At 43.3% G+C, this 17,890-nt stretch overlaps 1 protein-coding gene across 5 annotated transcripts in view; it reads left to right on the plus strand.

Annotated features, from left to right (window-relative positions):
- P4HA1 (prolyl 4-hydroxylase subunit alpha 1) overlaps positions 1-15,207 on the plus strand; it is a 134,543-nt gene extending 119,336 nt beyond the window's left edge. For all 5 annotated transcript variants that reach the window (XM_030203448.1, XM_030203447.1, XM_030203445.1 and 2 more), the window contains exons 14-15: positions 4,299-4,395; positions 13,774-15,207. In XM_030203448.1, the coding sequence (XP_030059308.1) occupies positions 4,299-4,395; positions 13,774-13,844 (168 nt within the window). In that variant the 3' untranslated portion in view covers positions 13,845-15,207. The remainder of the gene's footprint in view (positions 1-4,298; positions 4,396-13,773) is intronic.
- The last annotated feature ends 2,683 nt before the right edge of the window (positions 15,208-17,890 follow it).

Here is a 17,890-nt window from a genome sequence, read left to right on the forward strand (position 1 = left end):
ATGGGAGAAGGGGACTGGGTCTGGGAGGGGGGCTCAGATGGGAGAAGGGGCCTGGAGCTGGAACTGGGGTCTGAAAAGGGGGCAGGTGGGAGAATGGGTCTGGGGCTGTAAAGGGGGGGGGCCCTAATGCAAGGCATGTGGATGAAGGGGACTGGAACTGGGGGCTGAAAAGGAGGGTAGGTGGGATAAGGGGGCTAGTACTGGAACTTGGGGCTGAAAAGGGGCAGGGGCTGGGACTGGGGGCTGAAAAGGGGACAGGGAGAAGTGGCTGGGGGCTGAAACTCGGGACTGGTGGGCGAAAAGAGCTGGGGTTGAAACTGGGGACTGGGGGCTGAAAAGGGGACAGGGAGAAGTGGCTGGGGGCTGAAGCTTGTGACTGGTGGGAGAAAAGGGCTGGGGCTGAAACTGGGGACTGGTGGGATAGTGGGACTGAAACTGGGAGTTGGGAAGGGGGGGCAGATGGGAGATGTGGGCTGGGGCTGAAACTAGGGGCAGGTGGGATAATGGGGCTGGAACTGGGGGCCTAAAAGAGGGGGCAGAGAGAGAGGGGACAGATCCTGGATGGAAGGGGGAGCGAGAGGGAGGGCAGACCCTGGATGGAAGGGAGAGGGAGGGCAAATGGTGGATTGAAGGGGCAGAGAGAAAGGGCAGACAGTGGATGGAAGGGATAGAAAGGGCAGACAGTGGATGGAAGGAGGAGAGAGAGAGGGCAGATGGTGGATGGAAGGGGCAGGGAGAGGGGGCAGACGGTGGATGGAAGGGGCAGGGAGAGGGGGCAGACATTGGATGGAAGGGGTAGGGAGAGAGGGCAGACATTGAATGGAGGGGACAGCAGAGAGGGCAGACACTGGATGGCAGAGAGAGAGAGTGAAGACAGATGCTGGATGGAAGGAAGACAGTGAAAAGAAGATGAGGAAAGCAGAAACCAGAGACAACAAACTGTAAATAAAATATATTTTTTTGCTTTAGGATAAAGTAGTATTGTAGCTGTGTTAATAAATGTTTATAAATAGAACATGTAAATACGGTAATCTTTTTATTGGACTAATTTTAATACATTTTGACTAACTTTTGGAGCACAAAACCCCCTTCCTCAGGTCAGGATAGGATACTGTAATAGCACTATACTGTATTGACCTGAGGAAGGAGGTTTTGGCCTCTGAAAGCTAAATGTATTAGTCCAATAAAATGGTATTATTTTATTTGCTATATTTGTTTTATTTCTATTTGTTAATTTGTAAAGTGGTGGTTGGTATTTGTTAGTTTTTTTTTCAAATTTACATCTGCTGTCTTTATATTTTGCACAGCAAAAGGGGACATTTTCTGTTTCTGTTGTATTGCATTGTATGCAGAGTCTGGCATCTTGGGGGTTCAGTTTAATTTTTGTCTAAATAGAAAGTTTATGATTACTTATTCTATAGTGGATTAGGGTGTATCTGTGTTTGTGAAAAAGACATGGCCTTCAGTTGGCATTGACTGTGCAGGATCGACGATCTGTACTATTGTGTCTGGTTTCATTTTACAATAGGTGAATTGATGTTCTAGTGCTTTCCTTTTCCTTGTGTGACTCGTGGAAATGACTGCTTATGGTATGGTAGAATTGCTCTATAGGTCCTGAGTATTTTGTATTCTTGGTATGCCTAGTTCTGGATTTTGGAGGGGGGTGTTAAAAAATGACCAGCCCCAGGTGTCAACTACCCTAGGTATGCCACTGTTTATTACCATTTATATACCGCCCTTGTCCAGAGAGGTGAGCAAATTAAATATTTTAATAATAAAAACATTACAAAACAAAACTAATCAAATGCAATACAAACAGACTCATCACTGTACTGTGTCCATCAACTGCCAAAGTCAGTTTTTAACCCTGACATAAATTTTAAACTCTTAACCAACACAAAACCACATACACATCTATGGAACAATTCAACACCAGATGCTCCAAAATATTCTAAAACCAAACCATGTCTGGTGTTATGACAAACTAAAATTAAATTAAAGTATTGATGTTTGTCACCTCAATAAGGCCACCAATCCCTTAACTGCAAAACACTATGCACAACACTAAGAACCTTACTGTAGTATAAATATTACACTGGGCAGACCCAGTATACCACCCATATCGACGACATCACAGACTGTCAACAATATGGAACAAGGTATCATATCACAATTCTCATGTACAGCTACAAAACATCCTTTTAGGGTGGATAGTATTCACAATGAGCTCCTTTTATTTACGACCAAATAGAGATAAGAGTTTTCAAATTTCAATTTTGGCACAGTATAAGTCATCACAAACAAAAAAATAAGAAAACCAATGGACTGCATTAGGGGCTTATAGCCCATTTAGTTATGTTTAAACAAAAGAGATCTGCATGAAACAAAATATTTTTTATTTTGACTTAAAACCTGTCCCAGAGTCAGCACCTACCTCCCCTGAAATCCAACGTGTGTGCCACAATTTCCTTTTTTATGAATTTGAGTAGGTCTACCGTTGTGGACCCTCGTCTACTCTGGGAAGGAACACCTCAGACAGCCACTCTTCTTAGCCAGCCTTCCCTACTCGGTGATGGATCCCGCCTGCGCGTTCCCACCTTTGCGGAACAGGAAGTTGCATCAGTGATGGGAGCCCTTGTAGGGAAGGCTGACTGGCTGAGGCGCTGAAGCAGATGTTGAGAATACCGTGCTAATGGAATCAACGATCGCGATTCGCTACAGTACTGCTACTGGTAGCGATTAAGGCAGGACTCGATCATGCCAGCAGCCCAGCCCTGAAGTGACGTTGCGCGGGGGAGGGAAAGAGGAGAAACCGCGTGGCGCAGGCAGCACTGCAAAGAAAAGAGAGGACTGGTCTGGAGGAGTAGAAGAATAAAGACAGAGAATGAGAAACGCTGATCCTGCTGCTGTTTGTTGAGAACTTGTGGCTCCCAAGCCTCTTATACCGGGTGCCTATGCATGCTAGGGTGTATCTATAACTGGCCCCTCCAAATGAAACACTGATTACGATTTATAATAAATTACTACTCTACCTATGAAAAGTTATTCTATTATTATACTTCTGTGTACATCCGTATGCTACACAAGCTGGCATGTTTGAAAATATATGTGAGATTAAATAAAAATGCTACCAGCAGTAAAGACCAACAACGTGGATGCAGCAGCTCATAGGTTTGCTTGCTTTGTTTTGAGTGGACGCAAAATGAGTTTATCTTGTTGGGCAGACTGGATGGACCGTACAGGTCTTTATCTGCCATCACTTACTATGTTATATGTTACTATGTAAAAGTACAGCTGTGTGGGGAAGGGGAAACACAGACTCACCTAAGTGGCTTCAAGTTTTTGACGTCATGCCATCTCGGTGGCTTCAACTTTTTAACATCATGCCATCTCCTGTTCTCAATCAAACCTTCTTGGCCGCAGGCAAGGAGGTTTCTCTATTGGCGCGCGCAGCTGGAACAGGAAGTGACAGGACGAGACCGGCAGCCGTGCCAAGCAGTGTTCTTATAGTTCACTGTTTAATATTTTTCATGACAAGAAACATTTTTAGTTTATTTTGTCTGCTTGTCTGGACTGACAAAGAATCCTGGTGGTTTGTGAGTACTTTCTAAGAACTGTGGGACCATTGGGAGTGTGGCCCCGTAACCTAGAAATCACTGGGGATAATTTGAGAGCAGGAGACTTGCCCAGAGGCGGTTGTGACCCAGTCGGTGGGAGGAGGGTGCCAGTATAGAGCACATGCCCAGGTGCAAGCAGACCTGAGCTGTGCTGGGGATGGACCCTCTAAGTGGCTGTGGGGTAGCCCTAGGTGGTGGCTAGGCATTTTGTGACAGTATCTTAAAATGAAAGGAAACATTTTCTTTCTTTGCAATAAAAGGTTTTTGCTATTGGTGTTGAATTTGTTGTTTTTGATATCCTGATAAATGTTTGATAAATACCTTGTGCTAAAAAAGGCTAAGAAAGATCCTGTTATATTGAAGGAGGTTGTTATTTAGCAGTGGTTATATACTTAAGTTCCTGGATGGTTTATTTGCAATCTTTTCTGGTAGGGCAGCTAAACTGCATTTTCTTGCAGCTGTTGTAGTGTATCAGGTATTGGATCTTGTCAGTTGGTGACACAGCAACTGTCTTGCCTTTGTCCTGGGTAATATTCTCCCTTTCAGACATGGGGTTTGCTACAACTGTTAGGGTGAGAAAAGGGGTGAAAAATAAAATGGCGAGAATCATCAGATTTGTACCATGCGATGAGAGCAAAGCTAACATTAATTAATTGGGGCATTCCCATTTTTCTTTCATAGGGGACAGCAGTTTTCTGGTATAATTTGTTTAAAAGTGGCGAAGGTGATTACAGCACACGGCATGCAGCCTGTCCTGTGCTCGTTGGAAATAAATGGGGTAAGTACAGTCTGCTTTCTCTTGGCCCATATTTTATGTTTTTCCCAGCCACAAGATGTAGCACACACATACTATGTTCTAAAGGTCACCACAGTGTGTACACTGTACTAAGGATAATTATAATCAGGGTACAGAGGGGGAGGGGGGACAGGAACCTGTTATCTCTAGGCTTGTGTAACAGTAGTGCTTATTGGGACAGGCTCCAGCAGTGGCGTTCCTAGCGTCGAAGACACCCGGGGCGGATCGCCAATGCGCCCCCCCCCCCCGGGTGCAGTGCGCCCCCCCCCCCCCCGGCGAAATGACACCCCCCCCCCCCCCGGGTGCACGCCGCTAGGGGGGGTGCTGCGGCGCGCGCCTATCGGCTGCGAGTTCGAATCCCTACGCTAAATTCTCTCGTTCGCTGCAGCTCCCTCCCTCTGCCCCGGAACAGGAAGTAACCTGTTCCGGGGCAGAGGGAGGGAGCTGCAGCGAACAAGAGAATTTAGCATAGCGATTCGCAGGCGCGCGCTGCGGCACCCCCCAGCGGCGTGCACCCGGGGCAGACCGCACCCACCGCCCCCCCCCCCCCCCCCCTCCCGGTACGCCACTGGGCTCCAGTTGAGCTGGAAACCTAAAAAAAAGCAACAGTAAGCTTCCAGACAAAATAATAATAAAATAAAAAGAGATTTAAGTGCAGAAAAACCTGGTTAATCAGTACAGTGTATGTAGCTGAGAAGAAGTCTTATTAATGCGGACCAAGTAGTTATAAGAAAACCAACATTATCTTTTATAAGGCTTAAGAATATTTTAAAATGCAGCCTTTATACTGCATAGGTGCATTTTTACTGTTGCCCTTTCTACTTGTTTAAGTTTGGTGTACTGAGATGTTATCTGACAAGCAGGATGAATTGGTCATACAAGTGGGTGATGTCATCAGATGGCATCAACTAGGATAGTCCTCACAGAGCTCAGGAAAAAAAAAAGTTTTTCAAAGTGCTCATGATATCCTACACAACCACTACGCATGCGTTCTTTCCATTTAATGTCATCTGAACTATTGCTCAATCATACTTTGTGGTTCTAAAGATATTTTGTTCTTTTTCCTGCTAAAGATTTTTCTGTTTCCTTTCTCATCCTACTCCCATTAAAAAAAAAGGATAATTTTTATCTTATTTATTTAGATTTTGCTCATACCTTTTTCAGTTGTACTTTCCTCTCTCAAATTGAGTTTGACATAATGAACCACTTTTTCAGTATTTCTGAGGGCTTTAAGAAATGAGTCTATGGGTGGAAGATGGCCTCCATTGACTCCCACTGGAAGAGTGCTACAGTTTTCTAGCACTAAACTATGACATTCTTAATTGCGCATACTGTGTGCCAAGATGTCTACCAGTGCAAGTCAGGTCAGAAGGTACAAAATGAATAATCTGTCCTCAAAACGTGATCCACTTCCACTGCCAAAGATACAAAGGTAAAAAAAAGAAGCTCTGTTCCTTTTATATAGGCCCAGACATCTCCAGTGGCAGGAGATGGGAAATCCCATTCAATTCCCAATAAATGATTTCTCTTCAAAAGACAATAGAAAGGAAATTCCTGGTAGGAGAGACAGAGAGAGGGTTAGAAGAATGAAGGAGAGATTATTTATATCTTGTTCCCCTTCCTTGCCAAATCCATGCCATTCTGAGAGGGGAAAGCGAAAGTTAACTCTCCCTGCCATTCTTTTCTCCCCCTCCCCTAACTAAACAAGCAAACTATACCTGTGGAGGCTGGGTATGGCTTAGGGTGTCTGGTCTATCTGAGAATGTTCCTAATAGATTAGCAGATGCATCTTACATAGTGGAACATCATTTTAGAAACAAGAGTCCTTTTTTTATACCAAATTTGGAATAGTCTACAATTGTGAATTAGGTCAATTCAATCATATGCATTGTACTGAAGGTCTTTATTTACAGACTTGGAGTAATAGATGTTAGGATAAAGAATAGTAATGTAATTTTCTTGATCATTTTCAGTGATTAATTTGATGTAATTCTTCTGGACTTCAGGATCCTGTTTTTATTGTAATCCACTTAGAATCCTAATGGAACTTATCTATATAAATAATTCTCACCTCCAAGATTCTGAAGCTCAGTCTGTGGCCAGGGAAACAGTGAAGCCTTGCAGTGTTGGTAGGCTAGGCTGTCAGCACCACTCACTCTCACTCATAGACCCGCCCTCAGCCACACCCCATCTGGACATAATTCGCAACCCCAACGTTCTAAATGAAGCCTCAGAAATTTCTTTCCAAAGTTGTAGTTTCTAGATTGCAGTGTGTCTGCCCCGCCCACGCGTCAAACGTGATGATGTTGAGGGCGGAGCAAATACACTGAACAAATCGCATCGCCCACCAAAAACTGAGGAGTTACCCCTGCCTGCGAATCACCTGTCAGTGCTCCCCTCCTCGGCGCTGCATCAACATGTGAGGGAGAGAGGCAGGCAGGCAGCCTAAACGTCGGAGGCAGGGAGCGAGCCAGCCAGCCTGCCTGCCTGCCTGCCTGAACGTCGGACGGAGGGACGGAGCCAGCTTTAACGTCGCCCTGGGAGGGCCACGACCCTAAAAGCCTGAAATGCAGTTCAAACTGAAAGCAGCCAAACCTCCAGCAACACACACGACTGCAGTTAGCTGGAACACAGCAGGGCTCCAAAGCTTTGTTCACTACACTTGCTGAGACTATAGGTACTGACGTTTTCCTCCCCCTGCCTACGGATCACCTATTAGTGCCCCCCCCCAGCATAGCATGAACCTGAGAGGGAGGCAGGCAGGCAACCTGAACGTTGGAGGGAGGGACGGAGCCAGCTTTAACATCCCAGTGGGAGGGCCATGACCCCGAAAGGCTGGAATGCACTTGAAACTGAAAGCAGGCAAACCTGCAGCAACAAACCACTGCAGTTAGCTGGAACACAGCAGGGCTGCAAAGCTTACGTTCTTCACTCACGTTTCAAAATGACTGCACAAATTACACCTCACAGGACATAAGAAAGGACCTTCATGAATACTGACGGTGCTCAGCATCACTACACCCACAGACCAGGCACCTATGACTGAGACCCCAGTTATTTTCAGAAATGTCTTCTGGGTTTCATTTATTTTAAACCTTTTTTTATATACTACTTCATTGCTCAACAAACAACATTCATAGTACTTAACAATAAAATATGTTATCACAATACAATATACAATACAAACAAGATATCAACAAATGTGTATCCCAAGGAAAAGGGGGGAGGGGGAAGGAGGGCGGGGACACGGAGAGGGGCCCCTGCCCCACACTTTCATTGTTTCTCACACACACACTCTGGCACAGACAGCCTCAGTTTGTGTCACACACACACACACACACACACTTGCACATTCACTCTGTCTCTCTCACACAGTCACTCTCACAAACATGCACACTACAATGAAAACCTTGCTAGCGCCCGTTTCATTGGTCTCAGAAACGGGCCTTTTTCACTAGTCAGAATATAAGAATTGAGTAGCATAAAGAAACTGTTGACTTAATTAAAAAAAAAAAACACTGTTCTCTGATGGCACATAAGAGTTTAGAGGTGGAACAATCCACTTTACCAAGGAAGCAACTTTTTCCGTATAGAAGGCAATTTTATTACCAGAGAAGGCGCCACAGCCAGTAGAAGCAACAGCCACCAATAAACTTCTTCAGCATGTCCTGGATTGCATATTGTCAGAGAAAAGGGAGTAGCGTGATCAACAGGACTCTTCCAAAAATCCCAGGAGGCGAAATGATGAAGTAAGGGTCTTTAATCAATACTAAAATTAGACTCAACTTGGCACAGTGTTTTGTCAAAGTGCCTGCATCAGGAGACTGTGAGAAGTGAAAAACAATGAAAATATACTAGAAACGGAGATATCACAGGATCGAGTCTTTAGAAAGACTAACGATGTTGATGCACTTTTGCTGCCGCTACGACCCTCAATGGTGTAACTCTGAGGAAGACGATGTAATCCAAAGGCACTGAGAAAATGCCAAACTGGCATGTCCTGGATTGCATAACTAAAGACCAGCGGGTATTGCAGTGTGATTGATTTATTATCTGCATCTTTCTCAAGTCCCGTCAGGTTTATTCCTGCTTTCTTGCCTAGCTAATCACATTGTGCTCTTATTTAGCCAAATATCTCCTATGTGATAGTGTAGTGGAGAAGGTTCCATAGCCAGAAACAAAAAAAGACTTCTACTGAAGACAATTCTCTTAATGTTAAAGAAGTCATGTGGAAAGGGACCAATACTGGGTCTGAGACCTTGTTTTTGGGAGAAGATAAAAATGAATTATCTTAAACCTTTCATTCTTAGGCATGTTGCCTAAATTCCAAGGACATATACACTTATTCACATTCTGTACAGGAACTTTCTGAGCTTCACAGTGCTAGCCATTCACAGTCAATCATTAAGAACCTCCATTTTGGACGGAATCGCAAGAATTTTAACAAATGTATAACAGTAGTCAGGTTTTCAGGATGTCCCTAATGAATATGCATGAGAGAGATTTGCATATAATTGGTGTGACATGCATACAAATCTGTTTCATTAATATTCATTAGGTATATCCAGAAAACCTGAGGTCCACCAGAACTACTGTCCTAATAGATAACAAGGTTGGAAAATCTTTCTTTCCGAATCAGAGCCAGCACTCTGATAAGGAATCACAAGGAGTCACGTGAGCTTTCTTGAATTGTTCCACCATGGTGTTTCTCAGTCATATGGCAGCCACAGTTCACATCGTTGTGTTTCTTTGTGTACATCAACTTTGTGGATGCTAAAGTTCCGGTGAGACCAGTATCTTGCCAATTGAAAAAAAATAGCTGGGTTATTTGCTCCCTTTAATGATGGAAGATACATAACAACTTGATCCAAGGACAACTTTTCCAACAGTCTCAGTGCCCAAGTCTAGATAGTCACTGAGGTATCCAGAATAGTGTTGTGGCCATGTGTGACCTCATAACACCCATGGAGCTTGATTGCAGTCAGAGAATCAGATTAGGTCAACCTATAGCTAAAAATTACTTTCAGTGCTCTAACAGCTTATGCATGTTTGTTTTTAGAAAGAGAATATTGATCCAGATGGACAACCCGGTGGCAATGTTCTTACATATACAAGGAGAAACTGGATTTTACATCCTCTGCAAAGAGGTGCTGAAGATCTGGAACTCTGTTGGATGTGTCTTTCAACCTTCCAGCTGCACAAATGTGCTTGCAGACAAACTTCGTAGTTGTCAGAACCCTTATGAATGATCTTAGACAAGATTGTGTAAGATACCTTCTTGTAATGAGGAGTCCCAGAAATAGATCTCCTCATGTCAGATGATAGGAAGAACCTACCACAATTCTGTTCCAGAAAATCAGAGAGACTAGATTTGGATGCTTTCAGCATTCACTGGAGAACAGGGCCCTTATACTTATCACCCTATTCCACTAATATCCATGACTTTACAAAAGATAATCTATTTTACAAATAATTAACCCAATTATTTATTTCATATTTTAAAGCACTGTCATGCACATTGAAAGGCTGTTTTATAAACAGATTTTTTTTTTAAGACATAAGGTTATTGGGTCAGTTATTTGTGAATAAAGGTGATCTGTACTATTTACTGGAGCCCAATTGGGTCGCTTATAAAGAGTGGCGTACAAAAGATAAAGTAACACAAGGTTTGAATAATCTTCATAGGCCTCATCATATCCGGTTCTCATCTATATTGGTTATCGGTGAATAATTTGTCTATAGGAACTTCCTTCTCTGACAGTGAATAATCAAGGGAAAAGCCTGCACCTGGAAATGTATTCATTAACACTCCCTGCATGGAATTTGAGTGCTCATTAATAGCATCTCTGCCTTTCTCAGGAAATTGAGAATCTCAGTAGCCTCTAGAAAACAATCCATATGAAAATCTTACAGCTTTATTTTAATTTATTTTATTGAGCTTTTTAACAAACATAAATTTACAATTATGAGTGATGCTACACAACTTGGAAATTATACATAAAAAGGCAATAATTCTTAAATTCAAATTTCAAACATGATTATCGACCACAAGTTAAAGAAATAATCCAAGATGTAAGATTATATAATAATCTAAAAGGAAATGTTTAAGTAATACAAAGTATACACGATGCACCCGTCCCGGGTGTATCCTCCTAATCTGATAAACAGTGAACATATGGGACTATACCACTACATTTACGTCTTCCCTGCTTACTAAAAATTCCTCCAGTTGTTTGGGGTCAAAGAATTGAAACTGCTTAGACTGAAATACAATTCTGCAAACACAAGGAAATTTCAACAGGAAGTTGGCTCCTATTGCCAAAGTTCTTGTGCGCAAAGCCAAAAAGGCTTTACGCCGCTTTTGGATCTCTCGGTAGATCAGGATTCTTATTTTAGACCCCAAAAAATTTGAATCCAAATGTCTTAATGAAAGTCTCAGTACTGCATCTCTATCCGTTTCCAAAGCAAATGAGACCAATAAAGTTGCCCTCTTTGTTACAACCTCTAAAGACGATTCCAAAAAGGCAGTCAGATTCATCTCTCTACCATCCTGAAAAGTTTCCCCTGATACCTTACGTGGATCAGTTTGTAAATAAAAAGCACGAGTTATTGGTGGTAGAGAGGTATCTGGCATACCCAATATTTCAACGAGGTATTTCTTAATCATTTGTACTGGTGTAATCAAAGGTGAACTGGGAAAATTTATCAGCCTTAAATTTAGTCTTTTAGACTGATTCTCAAGATATTCCAGCCATCTAGAAGTAAATTTCTTATCTCTAATTAGTATTTGATCCACAAGTTCCAATTTTGAAGTTCTTTCGGAAAGAGCTTTTATTTCCACGGCTTGAGAGTCAGTCTTTTTCCATTGGGATAGTACAGTTTCTGATAAAAGTCTTTATAGTTGCCGCATTCTTAGCTACCAAAGACTGTAAAGGTTAAGTCCCAAAGTGACTCTAAAGTCACTACGGCTGGCTTTTCCATTTTCCCCATATTTAACACAGGAAGCGGTGCTTTAACAGCCTGCTCCAGAATACTCTGTCTGTAGCAACAGCACAGGAGAGGATGATACTTCTGGAGCTTCTAAGCTGGGAGCACCCTGGTCTCGACTTGGCTCCAACAGGCTCCCTCCCTGGTCACTCCGACTTCCATTCCGGACTGGAGCGCTAGGGCTGTGAAGGAAACCACCACTTCCTGGTTGCGGGGGCGCCGCACGTTCGATGGAGCTCAGGGAAGCCCCGTCTACACTGTCAGCCAGTGCCGAAGCACCAGCCTGCTCAGACAGAGTAGAGACTCTCCCGGGACCCAGCGCGACTCCAGTCTCGCTTGTCGAAGCTGGCTTGACCCGTCAGGGAGAGAGGGAATCTCCCTGACTTTGCCTCTCCATTTCCCCATAACGAGGATCAGGTAGGGGAACCCACTACTTCAGCGTTCAATAGGAGGAAGTGAGACACGTCTGGCAGCGCATCTTAGACCGTCACCATCTTGGATTAAATCTTACAGCTTTAAATGGAAGCAATTTTCTGTCTGATGTGTACAGGGAAAACTTGGCTCCTTTACATGCTCACTCAGAAATCTGCTTCACTATTTGTTCCATCTATGTCTAGTATTTATATAAAGATACATATGAGTGCAGTAGATGGAAACCCCCTGTTTTATCCATTTGTGTCTTCATAAGGGTGTTGTGGTACACGCATCCCCTAATTAGAAATGGGATCTTAATGTGGTTCTAGGTGAACTCGAGAAGCCTTCATTTGAACCTATGGAATTAGAACTGAAATTTCCAATTTGGAAGGTTCTCTTAGTAGCAGAAACGTCAGCCCAAAGAGCAAATGAACTTGTTTAAATTAAATTATCTATTAATTTATAAGTGGCCTTGTTTTTCAGACAGCTCTGAACTGCACACAGTAAATCTCCATACAGTAAGTATTCATATTAGCAGTTCTTCCACAATAGATTTGTTCAGCAAATTTATCCTAGGTTTTTACTTTAAAAGGGTTTAATTTTTCACAGTGCCTGTTAACTTTCTTCCCAAGGCCTCGTGCACATAAAAGTGAACAAGCTGTGCAAATGCTAGGTTTTAAGAGTGCCACAGTACTATAGCCACACCACCCTCCCACCCAACTCTTCGTATCCTTTCATTCTTACAAACTAAGAACTGCACTCGTTAAAATAACTCATCAAACTGGCCAACAGGTTTGTGTATGCCATTGCTATAGTCTAGTAGTATTGCAACTAAATGATTCATTGAAGGCATTGCAGCATTGGTTGCTCTGCCCCACCCATTTTCCATTGAAGAAATTTGTGGAGCTGCAATATGGTCATCCATCACATCTTATAGTCTAGAGACAGCATATCTGAGAATATACATTTGGACAAGCAGTTCAACTAAGCCTTTTTTTTTTTTTTAGTTAAGTTTGCTCTCCCCATACATAAATCTCTCTAGTGCACCCTCAAAACCCAAGGAAAGACAAAATAGGGGCAATTCTTGGTTACGGTGTTCTCCACATTTGTGGCTGATTCACCCTGCTTGTTGACAAAGAAAGCAGAGTAGCAGCGCTTCTCCATAGATAGCAGGATAAATCAGACATATACCCACCCACTTTCCTAGGGTGTTGACATCTAAGTTCCAGGGGCGTAGCCAGACTTCAGCAGTAGGGGGGTCCAGAGCTGAGGTGAGGGGGCACATTTTAGCCCCCCCCCCCCCGCCGCCATTGCCGACATCTCCAACAACTTTGACCCCCACTGCCAATGACCCTCTCGACCCACCGTCGCTGTCGCCTACCTTTGCTGGCGGGGGACCCCAACCCCCTGCAGGAGGTCAGACTGAGAAACCAAATGAAGGAAGAAGACTTCGGCTGGGGGGGGGTTGGGGTCCCCCACCAGCAAAAGTAGCAGGCGGTGGGTTGGCAGCGGGAGGGGGGGCTGAGAGGATCGCTGGCAGGGGGGTCCAGGGCCAAATCTACGGGGGCGCAGGCCCCCGTGGCCCCATAGCAGCTACGCCCCTGCTAAATTCTATATTAGACTCGGGGGTCTCATGAGGTAGTAACTGTGTGGGAAGTCCTGCACATGCTCAGAAAATGTTTTTCTATTTTTTTCCTGAGTCCTGAGAGCTATCCATTTAATACCATTAGATGACAACCCCCCACTTGTGTATCCGATCTATTCAGTTTACAGAGAGGGATAAAGCTGACTAACTATAAATACTTAAATTAAAATCCCTATTAGTGGTGAGCAGTTTTGCTTTTCTGATAGGTTTGAAACGAGATGTTTGGTTTGGTGAGTGTCATAAATTGTATGATGTGCTTGCATGTGCTTAATTGTGTGTACTTTCTCACCGTGATCCCCTTTTTTCCTCCTCAGTCTCCAACAAATGGATCCATGAACGGGGACAGGAGTTCCGAAGGCCATGCAGCTTGTCTGAACAGGACTGAGCCCATTTTCCTTTTCTTCCCCCCATAGCCCAGTGTCTGCTCAGCACAACTCATGAACTTGCCAACTGTTGACACTACACTCCAGGCCTGCCTTGAGACAGTCAGAGCTGCCACTTTTAATCCATCTTTTAGTCCATTTTTCTCTATTCACATTTGATAAAATGGTTTAATTCATTACATGCATACAGCATTTTAAATAGCCAGAGGTACTGTATAGTGAAATAGATAATACTTATCAGGTACGGGCTCTAGCTGTGTTATCATGAGGCTGTATACTTTTTTCATGGTGATCCTCTGTGATCCAAAATGAAGCCGACGTGACAATCTTTTCCTCAGCGAGAGTATTTTGTCCCATCTCTCGTCTTGCCTTCAGTAGAACTCCATTCGCAGTTTTTTTGGTGGTTGGAAGCTTTTTCATAAAGCATTCCCAAAAGCTGATCCTTTTTAATGTCTCTGCTAATCCAGCTGGGCCTGGCTGTTCTTACCCATAAGATGGGCATGTACCCACATAAATGGCACTGCCATCAGGTAGCAGGACTGATGTCTGGTATGTTTTATGGTGTCAGTGCTTTTACCTGTTGTGCACATCCTCTTACGGCAGAACCCTGTCATGTGTACCTTGTAATTCAGTGTTATATGTAGCTGCTGTTTTCCTTATCCTGGTGACTTCCAGTCCTGTTACAGCTGGAATAACACTGCTAACAAAATGAACCCCCTACCTGACTTCTATCTTGCCATTTTCTCCTTGTCCTCTGGGGAACTTGGTTCTGAGGTTAGGTGTTATGAGCGAACAGTTTTCTATCTAGCAGTACAGCAGCACTTTGCTGGTGGACACCCTGCCTGTCTTCCAAAGCATTCATGTATGCCTTATGTCCAGTCTCGGAGTCCTGCCGTTTGATGTCTTTGTGCTTCCTTTCACGTCTATTCTCCAATACTGAAGGGATGGTGGACTTTCTCAGCAAAAGACTGACCTCTTAATGGTGTGCCTTACAAGTCTGAAAGTCTCAGATTTCCATATCTGTCACTTTATGATCTGATTTAATCTTACAGAAGCTACAGGATGTGGCCAGAACGAACAAACTATTTATAATGACTTTAGATGATTGTTTATATTTTATATGTCTTGATTGATGAGCTGCATCATGCATTCTGAATGCATGCCAAAGCTATGAAAATCTGTGCCATTGTCACAAAGGGTGTAAACCTATCTCTACTTTGGATGGCTTAAAGGCCTAAGACTGATTCAGCTCCATGTAACCTAGTCATGATGGAACAACCTGAATGAGATTTGAAGTAGCTTATATGGGGTGTGGTTTTTTTTTTTCATTAAATTTTAAAATAAACTTGTTTTGTGTTTGTTTGAGATTCCTGGTACCAAATTGGTATTTGAATTCACTCCTGCAGAGTGTGAGGCAGATACGGCAGCTTTTGATGCAAAGTCATGTTCCTGGAGTACTCTGCTGCCTCATCAGTATGAGTATTGACTTTACAGAGCTTGGAGCAAATAATTTCTTGTTTGAAAGGCTTGCTCATTTAACTTGAAAGAAGACCATTCTGAGAACTTCAGGTAAGAAGCTGCAATGTGTTTTTCATCCTTACAAAGGAGAGATCAGAAAGAGACTTCTGAAGGAAGAGACCTGTGTGGTCTCAAACTCATGTACTACAATACTCTGTGGTCTAATATAAAAGCATCATAACCTTCCTCCACAGAAAGTGTGCGTGTATGACAATCTCGTGGCCTTATGCTTATGTCGACTTACTCTCGTGGTATTTTATTTTTAGATGTCATTTCACACTGGAATTGGAAACGTAAGCTCAGGGTATGAGTTTTCTGTAACTGATGGCTGAAGATGGGATAGCCGTTCCTAAGGATGTATTTGATAAATATTAGAGAAATGAAATAGTCTTTGTTAATCTATACCCAGCAGATATTGATCAATCAATCAAAAGTAGCCATGGGAAATAGCTGCTTTTCATAGTGACTAGTAGTTTGTCAGAGGTTATCCCATTGGCTACTGAAGAGCAAATGCTCTTCCACAATTGCCCAAGCCACAATGAGTATGTACTTCTCTTTGGGGGGTGGGGAAGAGTGGGCCATGGGTAGCAGGAGTGCCTGCTCATTTGTATTCTAGTGCAGCTGCTACCAATCTTTCTGTGTTGGAACTTACATCAGACGAGGGCGGGCCAGGGAGGAAAGGAGGGAAGTCTGAAGGGAATCGATCAGCTGTTGCTTGCTGCAGCACCTTCACATGGCGGTGAGAGGCGCTGTGAGCGCCTGGCCCGGTAGCAGACGGAGGGGGGGGGTGCGGGTGGAGAGGGAGCAGCGGGGGTGGGGTCATGGGGGTGCGGAGGATGGCGGGGAGGCCGGGGCTGCGGGAAGCTGTCATTTCAATGCGGGGGGGGGGGGGCGAAGGACGTCCATAAAGGACGTCCATAGGCACAGCTCGTCTGTTATATATATAGTGAAGGACGTCCATAAAGGATGTCCATAGGCACAGCTCGTCTGTTATATATATAGTGAAGGACGTCCATAGGCACAGCGCGTCTTTTAAAATGAAGGACGTCCATAAAGGACATCCTTGGCATGTGCAGAGCAGCCAGCATAACGCTTGGCTGCTCTGCGCATGCTCGACCGGCTGACTGGCCGACTGTTTAACGATGGAATAGAGAATGCAAGTGAGCTACAACGAGCAGCTCATTTGCATTCCTATTCCTTGATGCATGCCCGTTCCTTACCGATTAGCTAAGGGAATCGGTAAGGAAAGGGCTTTAACGGTTTTTTAGTGCATCTTGGCCTGAGAAAGGAACTTGAAGGTTGAAGTTAAAACTAAGGGGGTTGTTTACATAGGCACGCTAGCATTTTTAGTGCACGCTAAACACTAGAGATGCCCATAAGAATATATGGGCATCTCTAGCATTTAGCGCACACTTATTTTTAGCACACTTTTGTAAAAAGGCCCCTAAGAGAAGAAAATGAATGTGGGAGGGGAAGGGAATGGAGGTTGAAAGAAAGTGATAAGGGAGTAGTAAGTGAAAGAGGAAAGAACATGGGGAAGAAAATTAACAGATAATGGAGAAAGACAATAGTGAAAGGTGTGACTATGGAGCTCAAAGCTGGCAAAGGAGATTAGAGGACTAGAAAGGAGGGAGAGTACTCCTATTTTTCAGCGTAATCTGGCAGCTGCACCCCGTTTTGGCCTGTAAAACAGATTGCAGAGAAGGTTGTGGAGAAAGAAGATAAAGTAGAAAATGGTTTTGGTTGTTGAAGGGAAAGAATAAAGATAAATGGCAAAGCAGACAATGTATTTAAAAAGAAAATATTATTAAAATCTTTTATATACAGCTCCTGAGCTAGTTAAAACTAGCCAAGTGGTGTACAATAACAACCACCCAACCAAGATATTAGGAAAGATAACCAGAGGAAGAAAAGGTGACTGGAGTTGAAAGAAAAACCCAAAAAAGAAGGATTAGAAAAATATTTATTAATGCATTCACATTTTTGAATGTCTACTCAAAACTTTTGCATTAAATAATAGCAATGATACACTTGCCCTAGATCCCCAAACAAAATTTTGCATTTGCAGACATTCTTTAATTCTATCATATAACTGTTGGACTGAGAGAAATCAAATTGGTAGTACATTCACTTGTTACCAGTCAAGTTTGTTACTGTAAAGCAATGGCCTTCCTTCTGATTGGTGTTTGTAGATTTAATCATATCTGTCTCCTTCATAGCTAATCAACACTGGCTTCCAGTTGGCTGTGGAATTAAATTTGATTCTTATGACCCACTGTGCACTTCATACTGATAGGTTCAATTAGTTGGCAGAGGAGCAAAGAGCTTGCAATAACTAACTAATCTCAGAGTAATCACTTATCTGTTCCTCCTCCATCTTGTGTATGCCTGGAAGGCACACACCATGTAGTACTTGCTTATCTTGCACCTTCCTTATGAATTACATCGCCACCTTATCTTGGGACTGAAGTTTCCCTACCTAAGTTAAAGATGGGTTTTAAGACATGACTATTACAGTCTAAATTGGTTG

The sequence above is a fragment of the Microcaecilia unicolor genome, chromosome 5 (assembly GCF_901765095.1).
Source record: "Microcaecilia unicolor chromosome 5, aMicUni1.1, whole genome shotgun sequence".
NCBI lineage: Eukaryota > Metazoa > Chordata > Amphibia > Gymnophiona > Siphonopidae > Microcaecilia > Microcaecilia unicolor.